Source organism: Garra rufa, chromosome 16, assembly GCF_049309525.1.
Source record: "Garra rufa chromosome 16, GarRuf1.0, whole genome shotgun sequence".
NCBI classification, from domain to species: Eukaryota; Metazoa; Chordata; class Actinopteri; order Cypriniformes; family Cyprinidae; genus Garra; species Garra rufa.
In genome coordinates, this window is record NC_133376.1 from 33,280,317 (window position 1) to 33,304,949 (window position 24,633).

The 24,633-nt window shown below is 36.2% G+C and overlaps 1 protein-coding gene across 2 annotated transcripts in view; it reads right to left on the reverse strand.

Annotated features, from left to right (window-relative positions):
• Nucleotides 1-1,252: 1,252 nt before the first annotated feature.
• The window catches only part of fhl1a (four and a half LIM domains 1a), a 24,501-nt gene continuing 1,120 nt past the window's right edge, over nt 1,253-24,633 (reverse strand). Inside the window, exons 1-6 of one of the 2 annotated variants that reach the window (XM_073819966.1) lie at nt 19,717-19,846; nt 14,345-14,526; nt 14,094-14,271; nt 13,843-14,012; nt 10,148-10,334; nt 1,253-1,857 (exon numbers count right to left, since the gene is read on the reverse strand). In XM_073819966.1, coding sequence (XP_073676067.1) covers nt 1,703-1,857; nt 10,148-10,334; nt 13,843-14,012; nt 14,094-14,271; nt 14,345-14,526; nt 19,717-19,735 — 891 coding nt within the window. In that variant the 5' untranslated portion in view covers nt 19,736-19,846 and the 3' untranslated portion in view covers nt 1,253-1,702. Of the gene's footprint in view, nt 1,858-10,147; nt 10,335-13,842; nt 14,013-14,093; nt 14,272-14,344; nt 14,527-19,716; nt 19,847-24,633 lie in introns of those variants that run through there. The other variant, XM_073819967.1, reaches the window with a different exon arrangement.

Sequence of the window (24,633 nt, forward strand, 5' to 3'; positions counted from 1 at the left end):
TCTTTGAGCTACTGGTGCTACCTGGTACTATTTTTACCCCAACACAACTCTGTAAATAAAATACTGATGTGGTGAGCACAGCTACTGAAAGAGCTCACAGGTGGCAATGAATGAAAGTGAGGCTTAAACCAAATGCTTTACCATTGATTTTCCACACAAGGGGTCTAAACGCAATGGATATTGAGTGAAATCCACGCTGAGAAACTCCTTCAATGTCTGCGGCATCATGACAATCCTGCCAGGATGGCATCTAGTGTTTCTTGTCTCTGCCGTTTGTAAGCCCTTTCAGTAGCTGTGGTCTACTAAAAGCCTCAAAGGCATCGGCTAAAGTGGAGAGAGCAAAGACGCAAGTCTTTAGGAAGTTTCATTCGTCCACAGGACGTCCATCTTTCCATTCTTTTTCCCTTTCTTATCGCTAGGAAAGCAGTATAAAGACTTGCATCACCTCTCTCGTTGAAAATTACAACCAAAAGCCACACAATGTGGCATCGCATCTGTATTTTATTTACCGTGTTGAGGTAAAAATAGCAACAGGTAGTGGCAGCAATTTTATGTCATCGAAATAATGCCATATAGTCTAAAATATATATAATACGATGTGGATTTTTTTTTAAATAACTTGCTTTTTATGGGTTTTCTGCTACATATTTTAGTAGGAGACGTCATTTATGTTATATCAAGTTATACAAGTCTTAAAAGACTTCTGTATGTGGGTTTGAGATCATTGTGATCCCTCGGTTTTGGCCTTTTATAGTCATAACACTGCATTTCCGAAATTGCTTCATGTTGTGGTGTAGCTGCTGCGGGCCCAAGCATTGAAGCACATGTGTTTGTGTGTGTGTTAGTTGCGTTTGCTTTCGTAATACACTAGAACAGCCACTTTCAGGCGAGTTTACGCCGACGCAGATGTTGTTTCCACTAACGGGATCTTTAGAGCCCTTTGCGCTTTATACATCAGAACTAAAACTGTCGTTTAATGTCGAGTACTCAAGACAGGGGTAGAATAGGATGGTGCCTTAGATGCAGAATGGGCTGTATTTTATTTTCATATATTAATACCTTAACGCGTCACGTGAGCTTACCTCGGCCATGACAATCACTCTCCTCGACCAGGGTTTAATGAATAGGATCTGCTTTTGTTAGAGCGGTTTCTTGTCTTGAAATAGCCCTGACCGCAAATTATATTTGTAAATATATCTAAAGTGTACTGGGAAAATATAAATTGTTAAAATAAAGTTTTGGAAGATAAAAAGAAATGCTTAGATGTTTATTGTTTCAATTTTGTTTGTCTCTTTTTCATTCTTACAGTTGACAGAACAACTTGCATAAAAACATTTCAAAGGAATAATCCAGAAACTAATCAAATTTGTTTTTTTTTGTTTTTTTCACTAATGCATGTTGTATTGTTATTGTAACATCACACAGATTAACTGACGCTTAAAATGCATTGTTAGGTTTAAATCCAGCATTTGCGTTTGATTGGAGTAACATGTTTTGCATAAGAAAAGCCCTTGATATAGCACTTATTTTGAGAACTTGATAAAAATCTCAATCTTCCAGTGATTTATCAATGCAAACACTCACTGGTTTCTCTTTGCTTGAACACTTTAAACACAGCATTACTAGATTTTGACACATCTTAACTATTTCATTTCTATTTTTATTAACGGCTTAATCAGCTGTATTGCATCCCATCAGGCCTTCACAGCTTTTTGGCGCAGTCGGGGCAGTAGATGTCTTCTCCGTTGATGACAAAGCGCTTGTGGGCCATGGAGAGGGAGCACTTTTTGCAATTAAAGCAGTATTCATGCCAGGTTTTATCCTCGTAGTTCACCACATTGGTCGCTTTGCCAAATCCTGGAACACAAAGACAACAGAAGAAAATATAGATATTTTTATTATAAATGCAGTTATTAGTGATTTTTATTCCTTCAATCAGGGTTCAAATACAGCCAAATGAAATTCCAGGACTTTTCAGCACTACTTTTTTGTTTTTCAAGGACTTTTCAAACAATATTGTTGTGTACTCTGTACGAAAAGTAATGCATCGTTCTGTTCACAGAGACTGTTCGTCAATCCTGATGCATGTCTGATTGTGATGTGTGATTGTTTAGTCCTGCCTAGAGCAAGGAGGTTGAGAGAGTATAGAGTAACAGTAAACAGTCGGATGTTCGCAAAAACTCTGCTGTCGTCTCGTTCATTGAACAGTACAATTTGGCGACGAGAATGGCTGATTTTTCACTACCTCCGCCGACACCCTTTCTTGCTCTCCCAGGAGATCCCCCGATACCCTGGCCCCGCTGGATTCACTCCTTTGAAACATATCTAATCGCAGCCGGCCTCACGGAGGTGAGCGCGGCTCGGAAGAAAGCACTTCTCCAACATTGCCTGGGCGCGGAGGGACAGCGCGTGCTCGTAACAATAAGCGACACTACCGAAGCCTCTTATGACAGGTGTGTTACTCTCCTAAATGAACATTTTGCGGCTCCACAAAGCGTTTTGCTGCGGCGGTTTATATTTCGCCGACGTCACCAACTTCCCGGTGAGTCCGTGCATCAGTATGTGGCTGATTTGAGAGGGCTAGCGAACTCATGCAAATTCGGTGAGCTGCGCGATGAGATGATCCGCGATCAGCTGATTGAGCACACTAATAACAACAAAATTAGAGAAACGCTGCTGTTACAACCAGATGACCTGACTCTATCTAAAGCAATAGCTATAGCTTTTCAAGTGGAAAGTGCTGCTGAATGTGCAGCCACACTCACAAGTCAAACAAAATCTGCACACAGCCATTCAGCTATTATGGACACAACCCTGCCGGTTGAACAGTCATCTGACAGGGGTGCAGAGGCGTCTGAGAATGTTCCCGACTCAGTGATGCAACTTTCACAACAACAGCGTAGACGTCCACGTCAGAAACTACCCTGTGCTAATTGTGGATCTCGTTCTCATGCCACCAGAGCCCAAATCTGCCCAGCCCAGGGCCAGACATGTCATAATTGTGGAAAACAAAATCATTTTGCCAGTGTCTGCCGTTCAGCCCCAAATAGACCACAAACCCGCACCAATCAGTCCTCACCAGCGATCATCCACAATGTTACTTCAGGTTTGGTGCCGTTTAAGTCATGTACTGTCATGTTAAACGACGTCTGTGTCCCATTGCTGCTGGATACGGGGGCCAGCGTTTCCCTGCTAAATGCAAACACCTACAATCAATTCTTCAGCGAACTTCCCCTAGCCACACCCTCTACAGCCTTGTGCGGTTATGGCGATTCTACTATTGCGTTATTGGGGTCACTTTCATTGACTGTTGCCTATGGCAAAAGAACACTACCTTCTGTCGTCTTTCATGTGGCCAACAAAGGAGCAAATTTAATGGGGTTGGACTTATTCTCCGCTCTGGGGTTCGCCCTAGTGGACACAGAGAGGGCAGCTGTCCTGACAGTGACTGCACCATGGCAGCAGCTGCGACCAGCACTGTTCGAGGGACTGGGCTGTCTCACTTCATTCATGCATCAGCCCCTTATTGACCATTCCGTTACTCCAGTTATTCAGCCACTGCGCCGCATTCCGCTGGCGCTGCGGGAGGGGGTGTCGGCAGAACTGCAACGCCTGCTGAGCGCCGGCATCATTGAGCCTGTAGACGCATCGCCTTGGGTTTCAAACTTGGTGGTGGCGAAAAAAAAATCTGGGGCCTTGCGCATTTGTGTGGACTTACGGCGAGTCAATAATGCAGTTATTCCTGATAAGTACCCTCTGCCAACGACAGAGGAGCTCACAGCCCAATTTTATGGCTCTACTCTGTTTTCTAAGCTGGATCTGAGAGAGGGTTATCTGCAGGTGCCCCTTCATGCAGACAGCAGGAAGCTGACAGCTTTTGTAACACATGAGGGGGTTTTTCAGTATACCAGGATGCCCTTTGGTCTTAGCTCCGCCCCTTCATGCTTCCAAAAGGTCATGACCACAGTATTAGCGGGCATACCAGGTGTTGTCATTTACCTTGACGACATTGTGGTGCATGGGCCTACAGTGGACATTCACAACGAGCGCCTCAACAAAGTTTTCGATGCATTAGCCAGGCACAATCTTACCCTGAACACTGAAAAATGTCTGTTTGCCGTACCTGCAATTGAATTTGTGGGGTTTAAGTTGTCGGAACAGGGAATCTCCCCACTCCAGTCTAACGTAGATGCCATCCAGTCTATTCCGGAACCAACCTCACCCGCCCAGGTGGCTTCCTTCCTAGGGATGACAGGCTACTATTTAAAGTTCCTGCCGCGGTATTCAACCACCACGGCTCCTTTGCGCCAGCTACTCCGGAAAGATGAGCCTTGGGCGTGGACACAGGAATGTACAGAGGCGGTGCACACCCTCAAGGCCCAACTAACCTCACCCCCTATACTGTCACATTTCAGCACCTCCTGTAAAACCATGGTCACCTGCGACGCATCGGCCACAGCAATCGGAGCCGTCCTTTCACAGGAGCAGAATGGGTTGGAGAGGCCCATAGCTTTTGCCTCTCGGGCCCTTAACCCAACAGAGCAAAGATATTCAGTGGGTGAACGGGAAGCCCTGGCGTGTGTGTGGGCATGTGAAAGATGGCACCTGTACTTGTATGGCCGCCCTTTTACATTGAGGACGGATCATCATGCCTTAGTAGCACTACTGGCAACTTCAGGTACAGGTCATAGACCACTGAGACTACACCGCTGGTATGATCGGCTACGCCAGTACAACTACAAGCTTCAATTCACACCAGGCCGTGAAAACGTAGTGGCTGACCTTTTGTCTCGCTCTGTCCCAGTTCAGGGAACAACAGATGACGTTAACCATCCTGAAACAGACATCATTCAACTCCTACACACACCTCTGCAGAGCATTGTATCACTACAGGAGCTCAAAACTGCTTCAGAGCAGGACCCTATCCTCTCCCAGCTCCGCACTTACATCAGAGAGGGCTGGCCCGCACAGGTTTCAGGGGAGCTGTTGGCATTTGCTCGAGTAAAGGACGAACTATCCTGCTGGAATGACACCTGCGTGGCACGTGGGCTGTGCACCGTGATCCCAGAGCCTCTTCGTGCGCGTGTGCTTAAAATGGCGCACGAGGGGCATCTGGGCATAGTGAAGCTGAAACAGCGTTGCCGAGACAGGGTCTGGTGGCCAGGCATCAACAGCGAAATCGAATTGTTAGTTAAAGACTGTCCAGCCTGCCTCGTGAGTGGTAAAATGGGCAACCCACGCCCCCCACCCCTCCAACCCCTGGCCTGGCCCACGCGTCCTTGGCAGCATCTGCAGCTGGATATCTGCGGGGAGATTCACAGGGTTCCCCACAATCAGCGGTACTTAGTGGTAGCATATGATTTGCACTCTAAATGGCCAGAACTAACCACCACTGGCTCAGTCACCTCACAAATTATTGTGGATTTTCTGGACTCTCTGTTTACCCGTTGGGGCCTCCCACAAACGATTACAACGGATAATGGCCCGCAGTTTGTTTCTGCTGACTTTTCATCCTACCTGAGGAGCAAAGGCATTCAACACATACACACCACCTTTTACCATCCTCAAGCCAATGGTGGCGTGGAACGTTTCCACCAGTCTCTGAAGAACGGCCTTAGAGCACACCTGGCACAGGGGTGCACTTTCAATCAAGCCGTTCGCCTCACTTTGCTCCACTATCGAGCCTCACAGCATAGCACTACTGGGGTCTCTCCCGCCTTCCTCATGCTAGGCAGGGAACTAAACTTGCCGCTGGACAGACTCCGTCCTATTACACCTCAGAGACTTCCCCGGGGTGTTAAAACGCGCGTCATTCACCAGCAACGGCGTATGAAACAACGATTTGACAGGCTCAGACGTGCCAAAGAGCCAAATATTGCAGTTCGTGACTGGGTGAGAGTGCGCAGGCCACATAGGAACAACAAACTGGCTTCGTTCTGGTCCAAACCCCTGGTGGTTACTCGTCGGATGGGCAGAGCATCATACCTTCTAGAGGATGGTACCCGATGGCATGCTAGCCGTCTCAAGAAAGTAGCTGCGCCTACCTCAGCCTACCCACAAAGCAGTGAGGACCTGTCAAATACCCTTCCCTCACTGGAACAAGGAATTGTAGCACCCCAGGCTGACGGTCAAAATGCACAATCTTTGCCCCAAACTCCGGTGTCGCTTGCCCCACCCATAATTTCTCAGACCCCGAGGTCTTCATGCCCTTTAGCTCAATGTCAGGACTCTTTGTCCCCACGGCCAGTGCGTAACAGATCTCGGCCGAGTTACTTGAAGGACTTTGTCGCCACCTTTCATGTGTAGACTAAGTTTTGTTGGCTATTAAGTGTTATCGTGGGGTTACTTAACTTTGTTCTTATAGTGAGTTAAGGGAGGGGGGGGAAAATGTTGTGTACTCTGTACGAAAAGTAATGCATCGTTCTGTTCACAGAGACTGTTCGTCAATCCTGATGCATGTCTGATTGTGATGTGTGATTGTTTAGTCCTGCCTAGAGCAAGGAGGTTGAGAGAGTATAGAGTAACAGTAAACAGTCGGATGTTCGCAAAAACTCTGCTGTCGTCTCGTTCATTGAACAGTACAAATATCATTATTAGGTATGTAATGATATAAAAATCTTACAGTAATACCTCAATATGAAGTGTGCACTTAGCTTTAAAATGCCCAGCAAAAACAGATTTGATGAAGGGATTAAGCCATATTGTGCTTTCGGTTTAGTTTGACAGATACTGAGCCAAAGCATAAATGGTCCAAAACACAACTTTAAAGACATTTTATGTTAGAATAAGAAATTTAAATATCTATTAAAAACTACACTTTTTGCCCAGAAGACCCATCGTTTCATATCATCGTGTGACCTCGATGATATCGTTTTTGCTATTGCGATACCACGATATTGATAATACCGTTACATCCCTAATCGTTATTATATTTCAAATTCTAATAAACTAATGAAACAATATTGCTTTCCTTATTCAAACGTTTTTTTTTCTCTCTTTCATAAATTCTGTATATGATTAATCTGAAGAATGAAAGCTATAATATACACTTGGAAATATATGAACATTTGTCTTTTAATCACAAAAAGCAAAACTATGCAGTTGTGTTTTGAAAAAATTTAACTAATCTAAAGCCTTAACTACTGATTATTTTTTTTAAACTGAGTAATCAAATATTTTTAATAATAAAAATAGACCTCAGTGAAAAACAGGCTTTAGTATGACTATTTATATATAAACTAACAATGAGGCAATAATAATTGGTTCAAATAAAGTATCAAAACCAAGCAAGCACATGGGTTCATTAAACAACACTGTTAAAATGCATAATGTAATATGCCTATACATACTGTTGCAATCGAAATGATTAAACTCCCCAGAGATTGCAGTACTTTACAAATACAAGCTTTTCTGAAGATCCAGGATTTTATAAAAAAAAAAAAATGCATTTATAACAGTTTACTGGCATATCAAAAGTGATAATGTCAATATATGATGTAATATTGAGTTATAGGATTTTTTTTAATAACACAGCTATGTCATAATTATTCAACCCCTGTTCAACATTGTTTTTAAGTCACTTATTTGTATGGTGGGAAACAAAATTGTCTTAAAACACAATTAAAACTCATAAAAAAAAAACAGATTTAGCTTGAGCTGTTACACAAAGTTGAGAAGCAAATATGGCAAGGTCAGCAGGGCTCACGCAAAAGTTATAGAGAAGAAATAGTTTTATCACATTAGAAAGTCGAAGGCTACATGACGACTTCCAAGACACTGTAAATTCCTAGAGACACAGTTGGCAGCCTTATTCTTTAGTTTGAAATGTGTTGCACCAGAAAACCTTTGAGGGTGTTGAACAAAAACGCAAAATATCGTAAAACGTTTGATCAGAGCAACAGAAAAAAACAGCAATGTACAGCCAAAGACTCACAAGATGATCCGATGAGAAGTGGAAAAACATTTCAATGCAGTGTATCAGAAGAACACTAGACAAGTATGGCCTTCATGTTGAGGAATCTTGCTGAATACAGTGTTGTTTTTGACAACCATCTTAGATTTAGTCTTAGTCTTAATCTTTTGGACTAAAATGCTTCTTAGTTTTAGTCAAATTTTAGTCACTTCTATATGTGATAGTTTTAGTCCAATTTTAGTCGACGAAAAGTCAAAAAGGTTTTAGTCAAAAAAAGGGAAAAAAGTAGTCTTTTAACAAATTAATGTAGGTCAGTAAGTATTTTGCTGTTGGGTAGTGTCACTTATAAGTTCTGAAAATAGCAGATCTATAGTTCAACACAATGTGAGCTTCCGGATCGACTATTTTCACCAATAATTACAATAATGAAGGAATGTTTTAGAACATAAAAGACAAACAAGGATGGAATGCTAAACGGCTTGCCATACTAGTATAGCAAAGAGTATTTAATGCTAAAACGGCTTGCCATAGCGGCAGATACTTTTTAAGTTTTGATTGGCATGCACAATAAGCGAAAATGTCATGCATTTTAAACGTCTGACGGACCACCCACTAACATTTTCGTCTATTCTCGTCTCGTTAACGAAAACTCACACACGTCTCGTCATGTTTTAGTCATCAACGAGCCATTTTTATCTCGTCATCGTCTCGTTATCGTCATGAAAAAAAGTGGCGTCCACGAAATGATTTCGTCTTCGTTGACGAAAACAACACTGGCTGAATACCACTCTTGACCAGGAATAACAAATATTACAAATAAATATTCTTTTCAACTTTCTATTAATCAAAGAATCCTGAAAAAAAAAGTATCATGGTGTTAAAAAAAATATATGACGCACAAACGTTTTTAACATTCATAATATGTTTCAAGAAATGCTTGAGCAGCAAATCAGCATATTAGAATGATTCCTGAAAGATGTGACTACAGACTGGAGTAACAATGCTGAAAATTCAGCTTTGCATCACGGAAATTAATTACATTTAAAAATATATTTAAAAAAACTATTTTAAATTTCATAATATTACTATTTTCTGCTGTATTTTGATCAAATAAATACAAAGTAAAAACGGTAATATTGTGAGATTATTACAAATGAAAATTTATTCCTGTAATGCAAAGCAGGTTAGAGAGATAGACCTGTGGAGTTGAGAAAGAATGTTTTATGGAGTGATGTGACCAAACTGGAACTTTTTGGACCCAAGGATCAGCAATATGCCTGGTGCAAAAAAGGCAAAGCTTATAAGCAGAAGAACACCATCTAGATCGTCAAACTTGGAGGCAGGCCAGTCCTGTTATGGGGTTGTTTTACTGTTGCAGGAATGGAAAAACATGACCGTATGAAGGATATCATTGATTCTTTGAAGTATCAGACCATTTTTGGCAAGAATTGTGATACCTTTGGTGCAAAGACTGAAGCTGATGATCAATGGACTTTCCTGCAGGATAACCATCCCAAAGTATAGATCCAAACATACTTATGCTTGGGTCAGGGATCAGCTATAGAATGTTCTTGAGTGGCTTGAGTTCAGATTTAATTCTCATTAAAAAATAATAGGTTGAATTTGAAGAAAACAGTGGCAATGAGAAAACTCAGTGATCTGAAAGCTTTTTCAGGTAAGGAATGGGCCAAGATTGCAGTAGAGAGGTGACAGAAGCTTTGAGGCACTTAAAGGCAGCGTGTATTGGTGGTTTTAAAAAATAAAAGATTCTGCACCAAATAGACTTCTGAGGGTCGAATAATTTTGAACATGAACTTGTTGAGCCAATTTGATTTTTTTTTTTAAATCAACTTTAAATTCTCAGAATCAATTCTGAAGTCAAATATGTATTAACTTAATATTAATTGTTTACAGATGCCTTTGTTGAATTGTTTTTATAAAATGTTTTTCTCCGTAGTAAAATGTCTTGCAGCTCAAGGGGGTTGAATAATTTTGATCGCAACTGTATACTGACTTGTAAAAATTCAAGTACTTTTCAATTACTTTTTCATAAATATGTCTGTTTTTTAAGGGCTTTCCAGGACTTACATTTCAAAAAGTAAAATTCAAGTACTTTTAAGCACCTTGTATGAACCCTGTTTAATGTGGTGTAGTTAGAAGTGTTGCAAGTTTTCTGTAATTGTGAGAAAAAAAGAATCATTAATACTGGGACAGATGCATGTTTGCAGATTTTACCTGTAATGGGATTTTGACATCCAGAGCACTTCTTGGCCACATCAGCCTTATAGCAGTTCACACAGTAGAACTGATCTTCATGGGCCGTGAAACGAGATCCAGCCAGAGGTTTCTTGCATGTGTTACACACAAAGCACTCAGAGTGCCAGGGCTGGTCCTGATAGGTGATTCCACCGCTGGTAATGGCCTATTATTAAGACAGATTAGACATGGAGGTTAAGTACGGAAGGTTCAGAATGATTGAAGTCCAATACTGCTCTACAAAGGCAAAAGAAAAACTGTGTAAAACTGAGGAAAAATTACTTGAAATATTTGTCCAGCCCAGTTAATTATAGGTAGGGCACTGAAAATTTGTCAATTAAATGTTATCATAAAAAAAACTGTCTACGCATTAGTCAAATGTTTTTGAACAGTAAGATTTTTAATGTTTTTTAAGGAAGCCTCTTTTGCTCAAGTCTGCATTTATCCAAAGTACAGCAAAAGCAGTAATGTTATGAAATATTTTTACTACTTAAAATAACTGCTTTCTATTCAAATATTTTAAAATGTAATTTATTCCTGTGATCAAAGCTAAATTTTCAGCATCATTACTCGAGTCTTCATTGTCACAATCCTTCAGAAATCAATCATTTATTATTATTAGAAATATTCAAAATATTCCTGATGAATAAAAAGATCCAAAAATCAGCATTTATCTGAAATATAAAGCTTTTGTAACATTTAACACTATACCATTTCAAAAGCTTGGAGTCAGTATTTTTTGGGGGGAGAGAAATTATAGAAATTAATACTTTTATTTAGCAGGATGCTTTAAATTGATCAAAAGACATTTTACAATGTTAAAAGAGATTTCCATTTCAGATAAATACTGTCCTTCTGAACTTACCTGAAAAAAAATATTAAAAAATAAATGTGAAATTTACTAGCAATTTGTGAGTGAAAATTATTTCAAAGTAATCCTACACCATTTATTTTCAGTGCACACTACCATTAAAAAGTTTGTGTTCAGTAAGTTTTTTCTTTTTAATTTGGCAAGGATGCATTGAATTGATCAAGTGACTACGACATTTTTAATTATTTAATTTTCAGTTGTGAAGACTACAAATAAATATTATACTTTTTAACTTTCTATTAATCAAAGAATCCTGAAAAAAAATGTCTCATGGTGTTCAAAAAAATATGAAGCACAAACATTTTTAACATTCATAATATGTTTCAATAAATGTTTGAGCAGCAAATCAGCATATTAGAATGATTTCTGAAAGATGTGACTACAGACTGGAGTAATAATGCTGAAAATTCAGCTTTGCAGCACAGAAATAAATGACATTTAAAAATGTATGTTAAAATTAAATTTCATAATATTACTATTTTTTGCTTTATTTTGATCAAATAAATGCAAAAGTAAAAACAGCAATATCGTGAGATATTATTACAAATGAAAATTTATTCCTGTAATGCAAAGCAGATTTTTTTGCATCATTACTCCAGTTTTCAGTGTAAGATGATCCTTCAGAAATCACTGACAATCAAACCATTTTATTTGACGCTCAAAAAACATTTGATTTCTTATCAATGTTGAAAACAGTTGTGCTTTTATTTTTGAGAATTCGTTCAATGAGCAGCTTTTATTTGCAATTATCAAATATATATATTTATTAAATTTATTAAAATAGAAATGGTGTTTATTAAATAGAAATATTTTGTAACATTTCAAATGTCTTTACTTTTCACCACTTTTATGTACGATGAATAAAATGATTAATTTCTCTTTATTTTTTCTTATCTTACCACATGTTTGCGTGGTATAATTGTTTCCACAAAAAAAGCAAAAACAGTTTTTAACATTGAAAATAAACAGTAAATGTTTCTTGAACAGCAAATCAGCATATTGAATGATTTCTCAAGAATCATGTGACACTGAAGACTAGAGAACTAGACAAATAGAAAACAGTTATTTTAAATAGTAAATATTTCACAATATAACTTATTGTATTTTGGAACAAATAAATGCAGCCTTCAGGCACGTGATGAGCTAAAGACAAAAAAAGCAGAAAACTCATACATTTATTTTAATAATACATACTATTGTCCTGCAAAAAATAAAGAGCAGCATTTAACAATCATTAAAATAATTCATAATATATAATAAAAGCATTAGTAGAATTGTTAAAGCACCTGCCAAAATTTCTGAAAGACCATGTGATACTGAAGACTGAAGAAGTGATGATGCTAAAAATTCTGCTTTGCATCACAGGAATAAAATACATTCAGTAAAATAAATGCAGCCTTCAGGCATGTGATCAGCTAGAGACAAAAAAAGTAAAAACAGCAATATTGTAAAATACTATTACAAATACAACAAAATACCTATTTTAATATATTACAAAATGTAATTTATTCCTGTGATGCAAAACAGAATTTTTCACATCATTACTCCAGTTTTTATGACCTTTCAGAAATCACTGAAATCCATCAAAATTTGATTTGATGCTCAAGGAACATTTCTAATTATTATTAATGTTGAAAACAGTTGTGCTGCTTTATATTTTGTGGGGAAATGGTGATACATTTTATTTTTAAGGATTCTTTGATAAATAGAAAGTGAACAGCATTTATTTGCATGGGTTTTTTTATCATTCATTAAAGCATTTATTAAATAGAAATGTTTTAACACTGTAACAACAATTGTCTTCACTCACTTCAATGCATGATGAATTAAATTAATAATTTCCCTCTATTTTTAAATCTTACCACAAATGTTTGCCAGTTATCACAAAAATGTTAAGCAGAAAAAAACACTGATAATAAAAAATCATAAATGTTTCTTGAGCAGCAAATCAGCATATCAGAATGATTTTAAGGATAATGTGACACTGAAAGTTCTTTTTGTAAACAACAGATTTATAAACTATTTTTATTACTGATCTGCATGCACATTGGTCATGATTTTAAATCATAATAACTGGAATTCCGGAATAATCGGTAGAATCACATCCCTGAGCCTGGATAAACAAAAGACTTTCGAATCTTCCCAACCCAAAACTTTTGAAGTAATTTGTTTGCGAAGTATAAGTTTGCTTCAAAATTTATTTTGTAATTAAGACCATTGGACTGTACAGTATGCCTCAACTTTGTACTGCACTTTACAGGAGAAGTTCATTTTTTAGAATAAAAATTCCTGATAATTTACTTACCCCCATGTCATCCAAGATGTTCATTTATTTATTTCTTTAGTCAAAGGTTTCTACAGAAAACATTCCATATAGTGGATTTCAATGGTGGCCAATTGGTTGAAGGTCCAAACTGCAGTTTCAATGCAGCTTCAAAGGACTTAAAAAGTGTATAAATATTATTATTTTTTTAAGAAAGCGATTGATTGTTTTGCTAGATAAGACCCTTATTCCTTGGATGGAATCGTGTAGAGACCTTTGAAGCTGCACTGAAACTGCAATTTGGACCGTCAACCTGTTGGCTCCCATTGAAGTCCGCTATATGGAGAAAAATCCTGGAACGTTTTCTTCAAAAACCATCATTTATTTGCGACTGAAAGAAGAAACACAAACATCTTGGCTAACATGGGAGTGAGTAAATAATCAGAAAAATTCTGAAAGTGAACAAACACTGAGTTCAAGTTACATTTCTGTTCTATCTATGAAGTCTTTTGACAGTACGATCCTTCACTGTTAACTGACCTCTTTGCAACGGAAGCAGTGCTTGGCGAACTTCTTCTCATTGCAGGCAGTGCAGTACATTTCATCACCCTTGGTCAGGAAGCTCTGGGCGCGGATTGGCTGCTTGCACTCAAAGCAGATGAAACACTCCTCATGCCAGACTTTATGCTTGTACTCCACATTCTTGGATCCTACAGAAAAACACAAACTTTGCTGTCATTTACAACACCCTGCATGTGTTGAAACAAACTGTTTATGTGCTGTACACACACCTGCCGTAATCACTTTGTAGCAGCCCTGGCAGCGAGGCGATCCGTCACGATCTCCACACTTCCCACACATGATCTTGCCGTCGTCCTTGGTGGCAAAAGACTCATTGGCCAGGGGCGTGTAGCACTTGGCACAGCGGAAGCAGCTCTCATGCCAGTGGCGGTTCTTATGGGTCAGCTCCTGGAAAGAGAGCACTGTGAGTACACACAATGTAAAATGCTTTTTAAAAGGATTTATTTTAATCAACGCCTACCTTTGCATCAGCACCTATAGGCTTGCGACACTCAGCGCAAGTGTTGGCGCAGAGCTTGTCGAAGCAGCGCACGCACACAGGCTTCTCGTCCTTCTTGACGTACTTCTTGCCCTGCAGGTTGTCTCTGCAGTAGAAGCAGTTTAAACGCTCAGTCATGGTGGAGCTCAGATAGCTGTGGGGGCCTACAGGGACAAAACAAAGACAAACCATTCGATTATAATAGGTTAAATCAGATTAGAGTTGTCAAATTAGGATGACAGTATCAATGGTTCTGCAAACAAAACCAAAAGATAAGAGGTAAGACAGGATAAGATGACACTTCATCTGAACAGTTTGAACAATTTAAAAATAATAATAATAAAATAAAATGGTTTATAAATAAACAAAAAAATGCTAAAATGTGTTAAATTTACGTAAATATACGTTTTGCTCTCCATACATTTAAAATATATTTAAATAAAACATACATTCAAATACAGCAAAAAAAAATTACAACAGGTATAAATATAACGTGATAAATAATATCAATATAAAATATATATATATATATATATATATATATATATATATATACATACATTTTATTTGCTCTCCATATATTCAAAATATATTTCAATAAAAAAATACATTGAAATACAGCACATTTTTTCTACAACAGGTGTAAATATAACGTGATCAATAATAAATACATAAAATAAATATTTTTTTTGTTTTGCTCTCCATATATTTAAATAAAAGAAAATGCATTCAAATACAGCATAATTTCTTTCTACAACAGGTGCAAATATAACAAGTGATACATAGTAAATAAATATAAAAATAATAAAAAACTAAAATAAATAAATTTTTTATTCGTTTTGTTCTCCATGTTCAAATAAATGAAAATACATTCAAATACAGCACAATTTCTTTCTGCAACAGGTGCAAATATAACGTGATACACAGTAAATAAATATAAAAATAATAAAAAACATAAATAAATGTTTTATTTGTTTTGCTCTCCATATATTTAAATAAAAGAAAATACATTCAAATACAGCATAAGTATTTCTACAACAGGTGCAAATATAACATGTGATACATAGTAAATAAATATAAAAAACTAAAATACATTTTTTAATTTGTTTTGCTCTCCATGTTCAAATAAATGAAAATACATTCAAATACAGCACAATTTCTTTCTGCAACAGGTGCAAATATAACATGATACATAGTAAATAAATATAAAAATAATTAAAAATAAATAAATAAATGTTTTATATATATCTACTTATCTTTTAAATTACACAAATGTCTTGTTAAAAATGTCTACAAGTAGAGTTTTTTTTTCATCATCGAACGCCCATTTTGGCGGCGCTAAACAATCCCTCTGAACCAAACAAAACTTGCACACTTTGCTGATTATTCCTGCTGAAAATGATCAATTATGGTCATAATTTGGGCTGTACTAATAGGTCAGAATGGGAAAAACATTTGAAATACTATAGACTGCCAAAAGGTATAACAAATCAAGGAGAAGAGTGCAAAAAAAATCTAAATTTGGTTGGCCAAACTAAACCAGGATTTCCAGGGAAAATTAGCAGAACAATGTAAGTAGTACATTAACTGTGCAATCCATGCTGTTGTTTACATCCGAGTATCGCCAATATGGCCGCACATCCGGATAAATGACCAAATTGTGATGTAAGTGCAAACATATTGTGAGATATTATGCAGTTGTGAAATTTTATAATAATTTACTTTAAATTGACACAAATCTGTCTAGATTAAATTTGTGATAGCCTATTTCCCACTCAATTCCACGCCTAATTTATTCATATCAATAAACCTGTGGTGAGAACCGACCTGTACCAAGGTGGTAAACAGAGAATATCGTAGCACTTTGACATTCATTATTTTGTTTTACAGTACTGATCAAGTAGAGACTGCATGAGTCTCTTTCTATTCAGTGCTACATGTTCTTCATGAATACATCAAGTCACCACAAGAGGCCAGTAGGCTATAACGCAATAACAAGAATCCATGTAGGCTAAAGCGACTGATTTGTCTGGGAGGGGCTCTTAAATTAAAGGCTTTTAAATGAATCTCAGGAATTTCCTGTTTCGTTACAGAGATTATTATGTTTTCTAAATACTCTTGAAATAATGAAAAGGACACTTGGACAGCTACTCTTCTATTAAGCCATAAAGGCGTTGTGCTTAGCATACAGCACATCTAGCCTTTAGTTCTGACTCATTAATATTTCCTTAACTCACTGTCCTTTGGGTTTAAAGATATTGTTGGGATGTTAAATGTTTTGTCTGCACGTCTGCATCTGTTGCAAACACAGCCTAGCAACCGCATGCCAAACAACTTAGGAAAGTCTGCTTGAAAAGACAGAGGCCAAATCACCCCACAGATGTGGCCGCTAACACTTCATCCCTGATAGTGCCAGAGCTGCATTTTCTGGCCGTTGATAAGCAAAGCTGTATTTTTAGAGTACAGACTCATTCTTCCCAGTGAGATTTGTCTCTGTCAACATCCTATTGTTAGCTCTTAAGTAAATATGGTCATCATGGTTACATTTATTAAAATTTACTTATTTAATCAAAATGGCAACATGATTCTTGAAGCGAAAGAGTCAGAATCACACTGTGGCAGTACATTTTTCTCACTGAATTGACAGTATTTATCTGGTTCTTTCTTCATTAGGATCCATTATTTAGTATTATCAACAACATTCATCAAACAACATTAGGCCATAAGACTAAAACTACATTCTGACATTTCATTTCAACACTCCCAAAAAATAATGATTTACACTAAAATTAGTGAATGATATTCTTATTATAGAACAAAATATTGCTAATCGAGAAGATAATCTAAGTGAAACTTCACAACTGCGACTGAAATGTAACTGAATTCGTGGGAACCAGTCAAAAGTTTTTGATTTTTAATGTTTTTAAAGAAGAAGAACAGTAACATTTTGAAATATTTTTACTATTTAAAAGAACTGTTTTCTATTTGAATATATTTTAAAATGCTATTTATTCCTGTGATTTCAAAGCTGAATTTTTAGCATCATTATTTCAGTCATTCTAATACTCTGATTTGCTGCCTTTAAAAACTATTATTATCTTGAAAACACTCGAGACAAATTTTCTATTCTTTGATGAACAGAAAGTTCAGAAGAACAGCATTTATCTAAAATAGATCTTTTGTAACATTATAAATGTTATACTGACTCCAAGCTTTTGAAAGGTATGGTGTACAATTTTACAAAAGCTTTTTATTTCAGATAAATACTGATCTTTGGATCTTTCTATCAAAGAGTCCTGAAAAAAATTACTCAACTGTTTTAAATATTGATAATAATAAAAATGTTTACTGAACAACAAATCTGCATATTAGAATGATTTCGGAAGGATCATGTGACACTGAAGACTGAAGTAATAATATAGCTTTGAAATCACAGGAATAAATTACATTTTAAAGTATCATACTCTTTTGCTGTACTTTGGATCATATAATGTCCATTCCCTGCATTCTCTCCTTTGACTTCAGATTAGTGTTGTGGCTTCTGTCAACTGAAATATCTTTGTGACCTGAGCAGTATGCCCAATCCCTAAGCCTTTTGGGATGCTGTCCATCAGCTGTTCATTTTTAGCCAGCTCTGTCAGAGTGTTATCAAATGGACCACTTTGTCCCAAAGCGAAGAGCAAATGCTGCTTGAAAGGTCAACACGAGATCAGATTCAGCCACATGGAGAACAGTAACCAAAGAGAGCATATCCACATTAAAGCAAACACTGACTGATGCACCTATATTTGACACCTATATTTGATATCTTGATCCTGGACTAAAGTGGTCTAGATGAAAACCACATTCAGAAGTACACAGCTGATACCTGAGCTCACCATCACTATGACACAGATAAAGAAATATTTGCCTGTCTGTGGTACACTGGGTTCTTCCAGGCTTATTATTATCTGATACTGATATCGCACAGGCCTTCAAATAAGATTAAAATTTATCTACAGTAGTCAACATTTGAAGTGAATCAAAAAAGTGGTCCTAAGACAATAACAGGTATTGTTTTGGTTTTGATTAATGGTTCTGATCCACTTCAAATGTTGACTACTGTATACTGGAAATATAAAACCATATTATTTGAATCCACATCTAAAAACATTACCAAAACCATTGCCACCATTGTCATAAACAAATCACACAAGGAGATACAACAACCAAATCACAACCCAACATACACTACCAGTCAAAGATTTTTTTTATGCTTTTTAAAGAAGTCTCTTCTGCTCACCAAGCCTGCATTTGATCCAAAGCAAAGTAAAATGTTGAAATATTTCTACTATTTAAAATAACTGCTTACTATTTGAATGTATTTTCAAATGTAATTTATCCCTGTGATCAAAGCTTAATTTTTTGGCATCATTACTCAATTTGAATTTTTTTTAAATTAATATTATTATCAATATTTTAAAACAGTTGAGAACATTCTTTTTCCAAAGATCCAATGATCAGCATTTATCTAAAATAAAAAGCTTTTAAAACATTTATACACTATACCATTCAAAAGCTTCGGGTCAATATATATTTTTTCTTTTTTTAGGAAAGAAATTAATACTTCTAATTAGCAAGTATGCTTTAAATTGAACAAAAGTGATGATGATAAAGACATTTATAATGTTACAAAAGATTTCTAATTCAGATAAATGCTGTTCTTCTGAACTTTCTATTCATCAAAGAAACCTAAAAACCAATTCTGCTCAGCTCTTTCAACATAATAAGTGTTTTTTGAGCAGCAAATCGGAATATTAGAATTATTTCTGAGGGATCATGTGACTGGAGTAATGACGCTAAAAATTCAGCTTTGAAATCACAGGAATACATCAAAATATATTCAAATATAATAAACTTTGGATATAAATGCAGGCTTGGCGAACAGAATAGACTTCTTTAAAAACCTTTAAATACCTTACTGTTCAAAAACTTGGAGTCAGTAAGTTTGAAGTTGGTAAGGTTTTGAAAGACGTCTCTTATACTCACCAAAACTACCGTCATTTGAGCAAAAATATTGTAAAAACAGCAATATTAAAATAAAATAACATTTAAATTTAAATGAACTCTTTTCTATTTTAATATATTTTAAAATGCAATCTATTCCTGTGATACAAAGCAAAATTTTCAGCATCATTCTCAGTCTTCGTCACATGATCCTGAAATAATTCTAATATGCTGATGTTGAAAAAAGAAATACTGAAACCAACTTTAAACTATAAACCATATCCAGCAAAAGAAATGCCAATTAAAGCACAATAAGGAGAATCCATAGGCCATTCCACCAAAAGCTGTTCATGACTGTACATCTTTACCTGAGTGCCTGTTGCTCATATCTGCTTTCGGGAAAGCCTTGAAGAAAATGAAAGAGATGGAAGGATGGATGGAGAGAACCAAACAGCCAAAGAGTTACAGGGGAACTCTACTCTTCTGTTTGGGTTATTTGTCATATATACGACCCCAGCTGGCCCTTAAAACCTACACCCTGCCCCCAGTTGGCCATCACACCCATGGCCTGTCCTCCCAAACCCAAACCCAGCAATCCCAGCCAAAGCATCAGCTGGCCTCTCCATGTTAGGCTATGCTGGAAAAGAGAAGTGAAGGGGAGGGAGTCAGAGAGAGGGCACTGAATTCATCTGAATTCCTTGCTTGTGACCTCAGTGAGCAAAATAAAGGATTTTTCACAGTCTTTCATTGGGATCTGGTGGATCGGAGAGCCTGGAGGTTTTGTTCTTGTTCTGAAATGGATTAGTCATGGGCCACTGCATTCTCAGCCTTTATGAGTTCACCTAGAGCTACTTTGTTTATCAGTGCTTATATTGTGGAGTAAACTTTGTATTGCTTTTGGCTTGGGTGTTTAAACAATAATTGCAATAAAATTGGGAAACGGGGAGAAGTGGAGATTCATTACAAGAGTCGTTGCTTCTCAGGGGTTTTAGAGGACAGTATCACACAAGTGTGACTGACCTCAGGTGCCTTCGATACTCACACTAAACTGGACTTTTGACCATTTAAGCTAAACCATGTTCTCATTTCTCAGCTCATTTCAAGTTTTCAGGTTGCTGATTGTGATGTATCAAGAAAACTATGCTTCATTTGGAACCAGCCAAGATTTCTGTAGTAACTTACAAATATGTATGACATTATTCAAAAACATACTAATAACTACAGAATACTCATTTTTCTGTAATTTCCATGAAAGGACTGAAGCCGTCTGAACTCATCCACAAACATCTTATGTGTAGGATCAATCCTAGGCGCATTTCCATTACAGATTTTTGCAAAACTTTGGCAATATTTTATAAATGTTGATTTAAAAGTATTGCGAAATGGTGGCGTTTCTATTAACCGATGTTATGCGACTTAAAACGTAATTTTTTCGTCATGCAATAAGTCATGACAACAGATTTTTGTGGGATTTTGGCTATATTTAATCGAATGTGACCTGTGTTTCCATTGCTGTTTTGCGAAATATTCCTTTTTCGAACTGGCTGAAAAACCACCTCATGTAGTTTCTATTAGGTGTATTTTCAATTCGCAATTTCATTTTGCCCAATTTAAGGGCTAATGGAAACGCAGCTACTGTAGGACTTCTAGACACACGTTATCCACACCAAGCTAGTGTGTATTTTACCAGAGGCACACATAACATATAACTTCATACACTACCAGTCAAAAGTTTTTGAACAGTAAGATTTTTTTTTTTTTAAAGAAGTCTCTTCTGCGCACCAAGCCTGCATTTATTTGATTCAAAGTACAGCAAAAACAGTAAAATTTGGAAATATTTGTACTATTTAAATTAACTGTTTTCTACTTTAATATATTTTTAAATGTAATTTATTCCTATGATTTCAAAACTGAATTTTTAGCATAATTACTTCAGTCACATGATCCTTCAGAAATCATTTTAATATTCTGATTTGCTGCTCAAAAAAACATGATTGTTATTATGGTGAAAACAGCTGAGTAGAATTTTATCAGGTTTCTTTAATGAATAGAAAGTTCAGAAGAACAGCTTTCATCTAAAATAAAACTCTTTATCATCACTTGACCAATTTAAAGCATCCTTACAAAATAAAAGTATATTCATTTCTATAATTTCTATTTCTATTAATCACAGAATCCTGAAAAAAATGTACTCAACTGTTTTAAAAATTGATAATAATAATATTAAATGTTTATTGAACAGCAAATCAGCATATTAGAGTGATTTCTGAAGGATCATGTGACACTGAAGACTGGAGTAATGATGCTGAAAATGTAGCTTTGATCACAGGAATAAATTACATTTTTAAATATATTTAAATAGAAATCAGGTATTTTTAATAGTAAAAATATTTCAAAATTTTACTGCTTTTGCTGTACTTTGGATCAAATTAATGCAGGTTTGCTGAGCAGAAGAGACTTCTTTAAAAAAACATTTAAAAATCTGACTGTTCAAAAGACCTGAGAAAAGTGGCATCATTTATTTGTAGACGCCACTCGGTTTCATATTTTATGTTACACTTATGAACCACTTTATGTTTGATGGTGTAGAGAAACTGTGTTTTTGTCTGTCTGGATGAACTGTTAAAGAAATGACTCATTGGTGGTCAGTGTTGACCCAGTGTGGACAATGGAAACACATCCACCTGTCCTCTACTAAAGTCCTGCCTCGCAGGAGGCCTGAAATAGCAATCTGGCATCATGCACTAAAACAACCCCCTCTCATCTCTAATCTAAACCCTACTAGAGAGCAGATCACAGCTGACGGCCTGCAGACTGTTGGCCTCCGACCTGAAGAACCAACTTGTGAAGTGCATCAGGAAGATACTAGTCAAGAATGGGTCAGCGTTGATGTGAAGAGAAACATTTGCTGTAGACTATATGATGCATTCATTGAAGAATGTGAGGTAACAAGAACTGAATAGGAATTATGAGGCAGTTGGGAAAACAACAACACTATTATGGCTCATAAAAGTAAATGGACCAGTCCTTCTAAACAATTAAGTTTATCTCTCGCCAGAGATCTTGCACATTACCAGTTACTTGGATTCTGGCAACTATTAAATCTATTCCATTAGGAATTAGAAGTAACCAAAATAGGCAAGAATGTGTCTTAAAAGCCTCTCGGTTACGATAATAAATCCGGCTAATTCATCACAATACTATTCACAGACTAGTGACTCATCTGATGCCTGTCCAGAGCACACACAGTTGGGGAACATGACAACATGTGTGCGGTCAGCGACGTGAAGGTCAGCATGCCAGTGTTTTCCATCTTATTGACCAAGAACAAGTACTTATTAAAGATCACTGGTGCATTTTGGTGCAGGACCTCTTCTTATATGTAAATACATGTAATCTTGAGCCGGTTTAACTTTGGGGTGCAAATTACTTTTGGTGACAGACAAGTCAAAGGCAAATCCACAAATGTTTTGGAACATCCACTTGTGGCATAACAGGCGATTGTTACTGAGATTGCTACTGTGAGTCAAACCACTTTGATGTTTATGAACAAAAAATGAAAAAACAGAAAATCTAATTTTTTAAAAATGTATCAATAAAGTGAACCTTTTCGACAAAATATTTCAAAAAAGTTAACGTGTTTATGTTAAGTATTACATTTGATATATCCAGGCTTTTATGGTAAGATGACATTCTGATAGCTTGTAATGTAAGTCATTGAGATCTTTACATAAAATGCATACACTACCAGTCAAAAGTTTTTGAACAGTAAGATTTTTTAATGATTTTTTAATTTTTAATGTCTTTTCTGCTCACCAAACCTGCATTTATTTGATCAAAATACAGCACAATTAGTAATATTGTGAAATATTTGTACTATTTGAAATAACTGCTTTCTATTTTAATATATTTTAAAATGTTGTTTATTCCTGTGATCAAAGCTAAATTTTCAGCATCATTACTCTAGTCTTTAGTGTCACATGATTCTTCAGAAATGAAGAAATGATAGAAATCAATGTTTATTTAGCAAGGATGCTTTAAATTGAGACATTTGTAATGTTACAATTTCATATAAATGCGTTAATTTTTTCAACATTATAATAATAAACGTTTTTTGAGCAGCAAATAAGAATATTAGAATTATTTCTGAAGAATCATTTGACTAAAGTAATGATGCCAAAAATTCAGCTTTCAAAGCACATAAATAAATAACATTTAAAATATATTCAAATAGAAAACAGTTATTTTATTATTATTAGTAGTAGTAGTAAAAAAAATTGTTGTTTGCTGTACTTTGGATCAAATAAATGCAGGATTGGTGATCAGAAGAGACTACAAAAAAAAAAAAAAAAAAAAAAAAAAAAACATAAAAAAAACTTACTGTCCAAAAACATTTGACTGGAAGTGTACAGTATATGTATAAAAATCAGATGGCATTATATCTCCCAATAATATGTCTTAGTAAGATTATATTTAAATGCTTAGTTTTATAGTAAAATCCTGTAGTTTTTTTTTTATTGTGTGAGAAAACATCAGAAAATTATGTATGGATAGACCTAGATTGCTTTAGTTCAGTAAATGTTCTTCTTCAAATATCACTTCACACAAATAAAGTCTGTGTAAAGCAATATTAAATATGTGTTCTCAGTTTGTTACACCACAGAAAAAATGTGTTATTAACAACTCAGACAAATATGAATTATAAAAAATGGCTGTTGTATACGCCAGGTAAACCTATTTTATTTACTTGCCGTATACAACAGCCATAAAACAGATGTATTTATTTATGTCAAAAAACAAGAGTTTTACAGCAAATTTTTTTATCATGTTGATAATTTAGGTCTTTGCATATATTTATGTATCCAATATGACACAGTAAGCTTTATAGAGTTTACAGTATTGCTTGTCACCAGTCATAACTGGTGAAGAAAGAGCAGAGGATGATAGGAGATGTGGCGGTCCTAGTGGACAGAATGAGGTCGCTCAGTCTCCAGAGCACCACATTTCCAAATTAGGACCCTCAAAGCAAATGTTGTTTTTTAGACATACACACGCCACCTAGTGGATTATAGCAGATGTGTTGAGTCCGAGACTGAGACTGTTCAGCTGAAGTGTTTCAGTAACTGATTATATGGTATGTGAGATCCAAAAAGTATTTTGACCTTATAAGGCAGGATGATTTCTACTAACACAAACATTCAGCAAAGGTACTTAACTTCTGATGCTTTCAGGTTAAATGTGCATAAAATTGTAATGTGCATGCAGTGGATAAGATACACAGGATG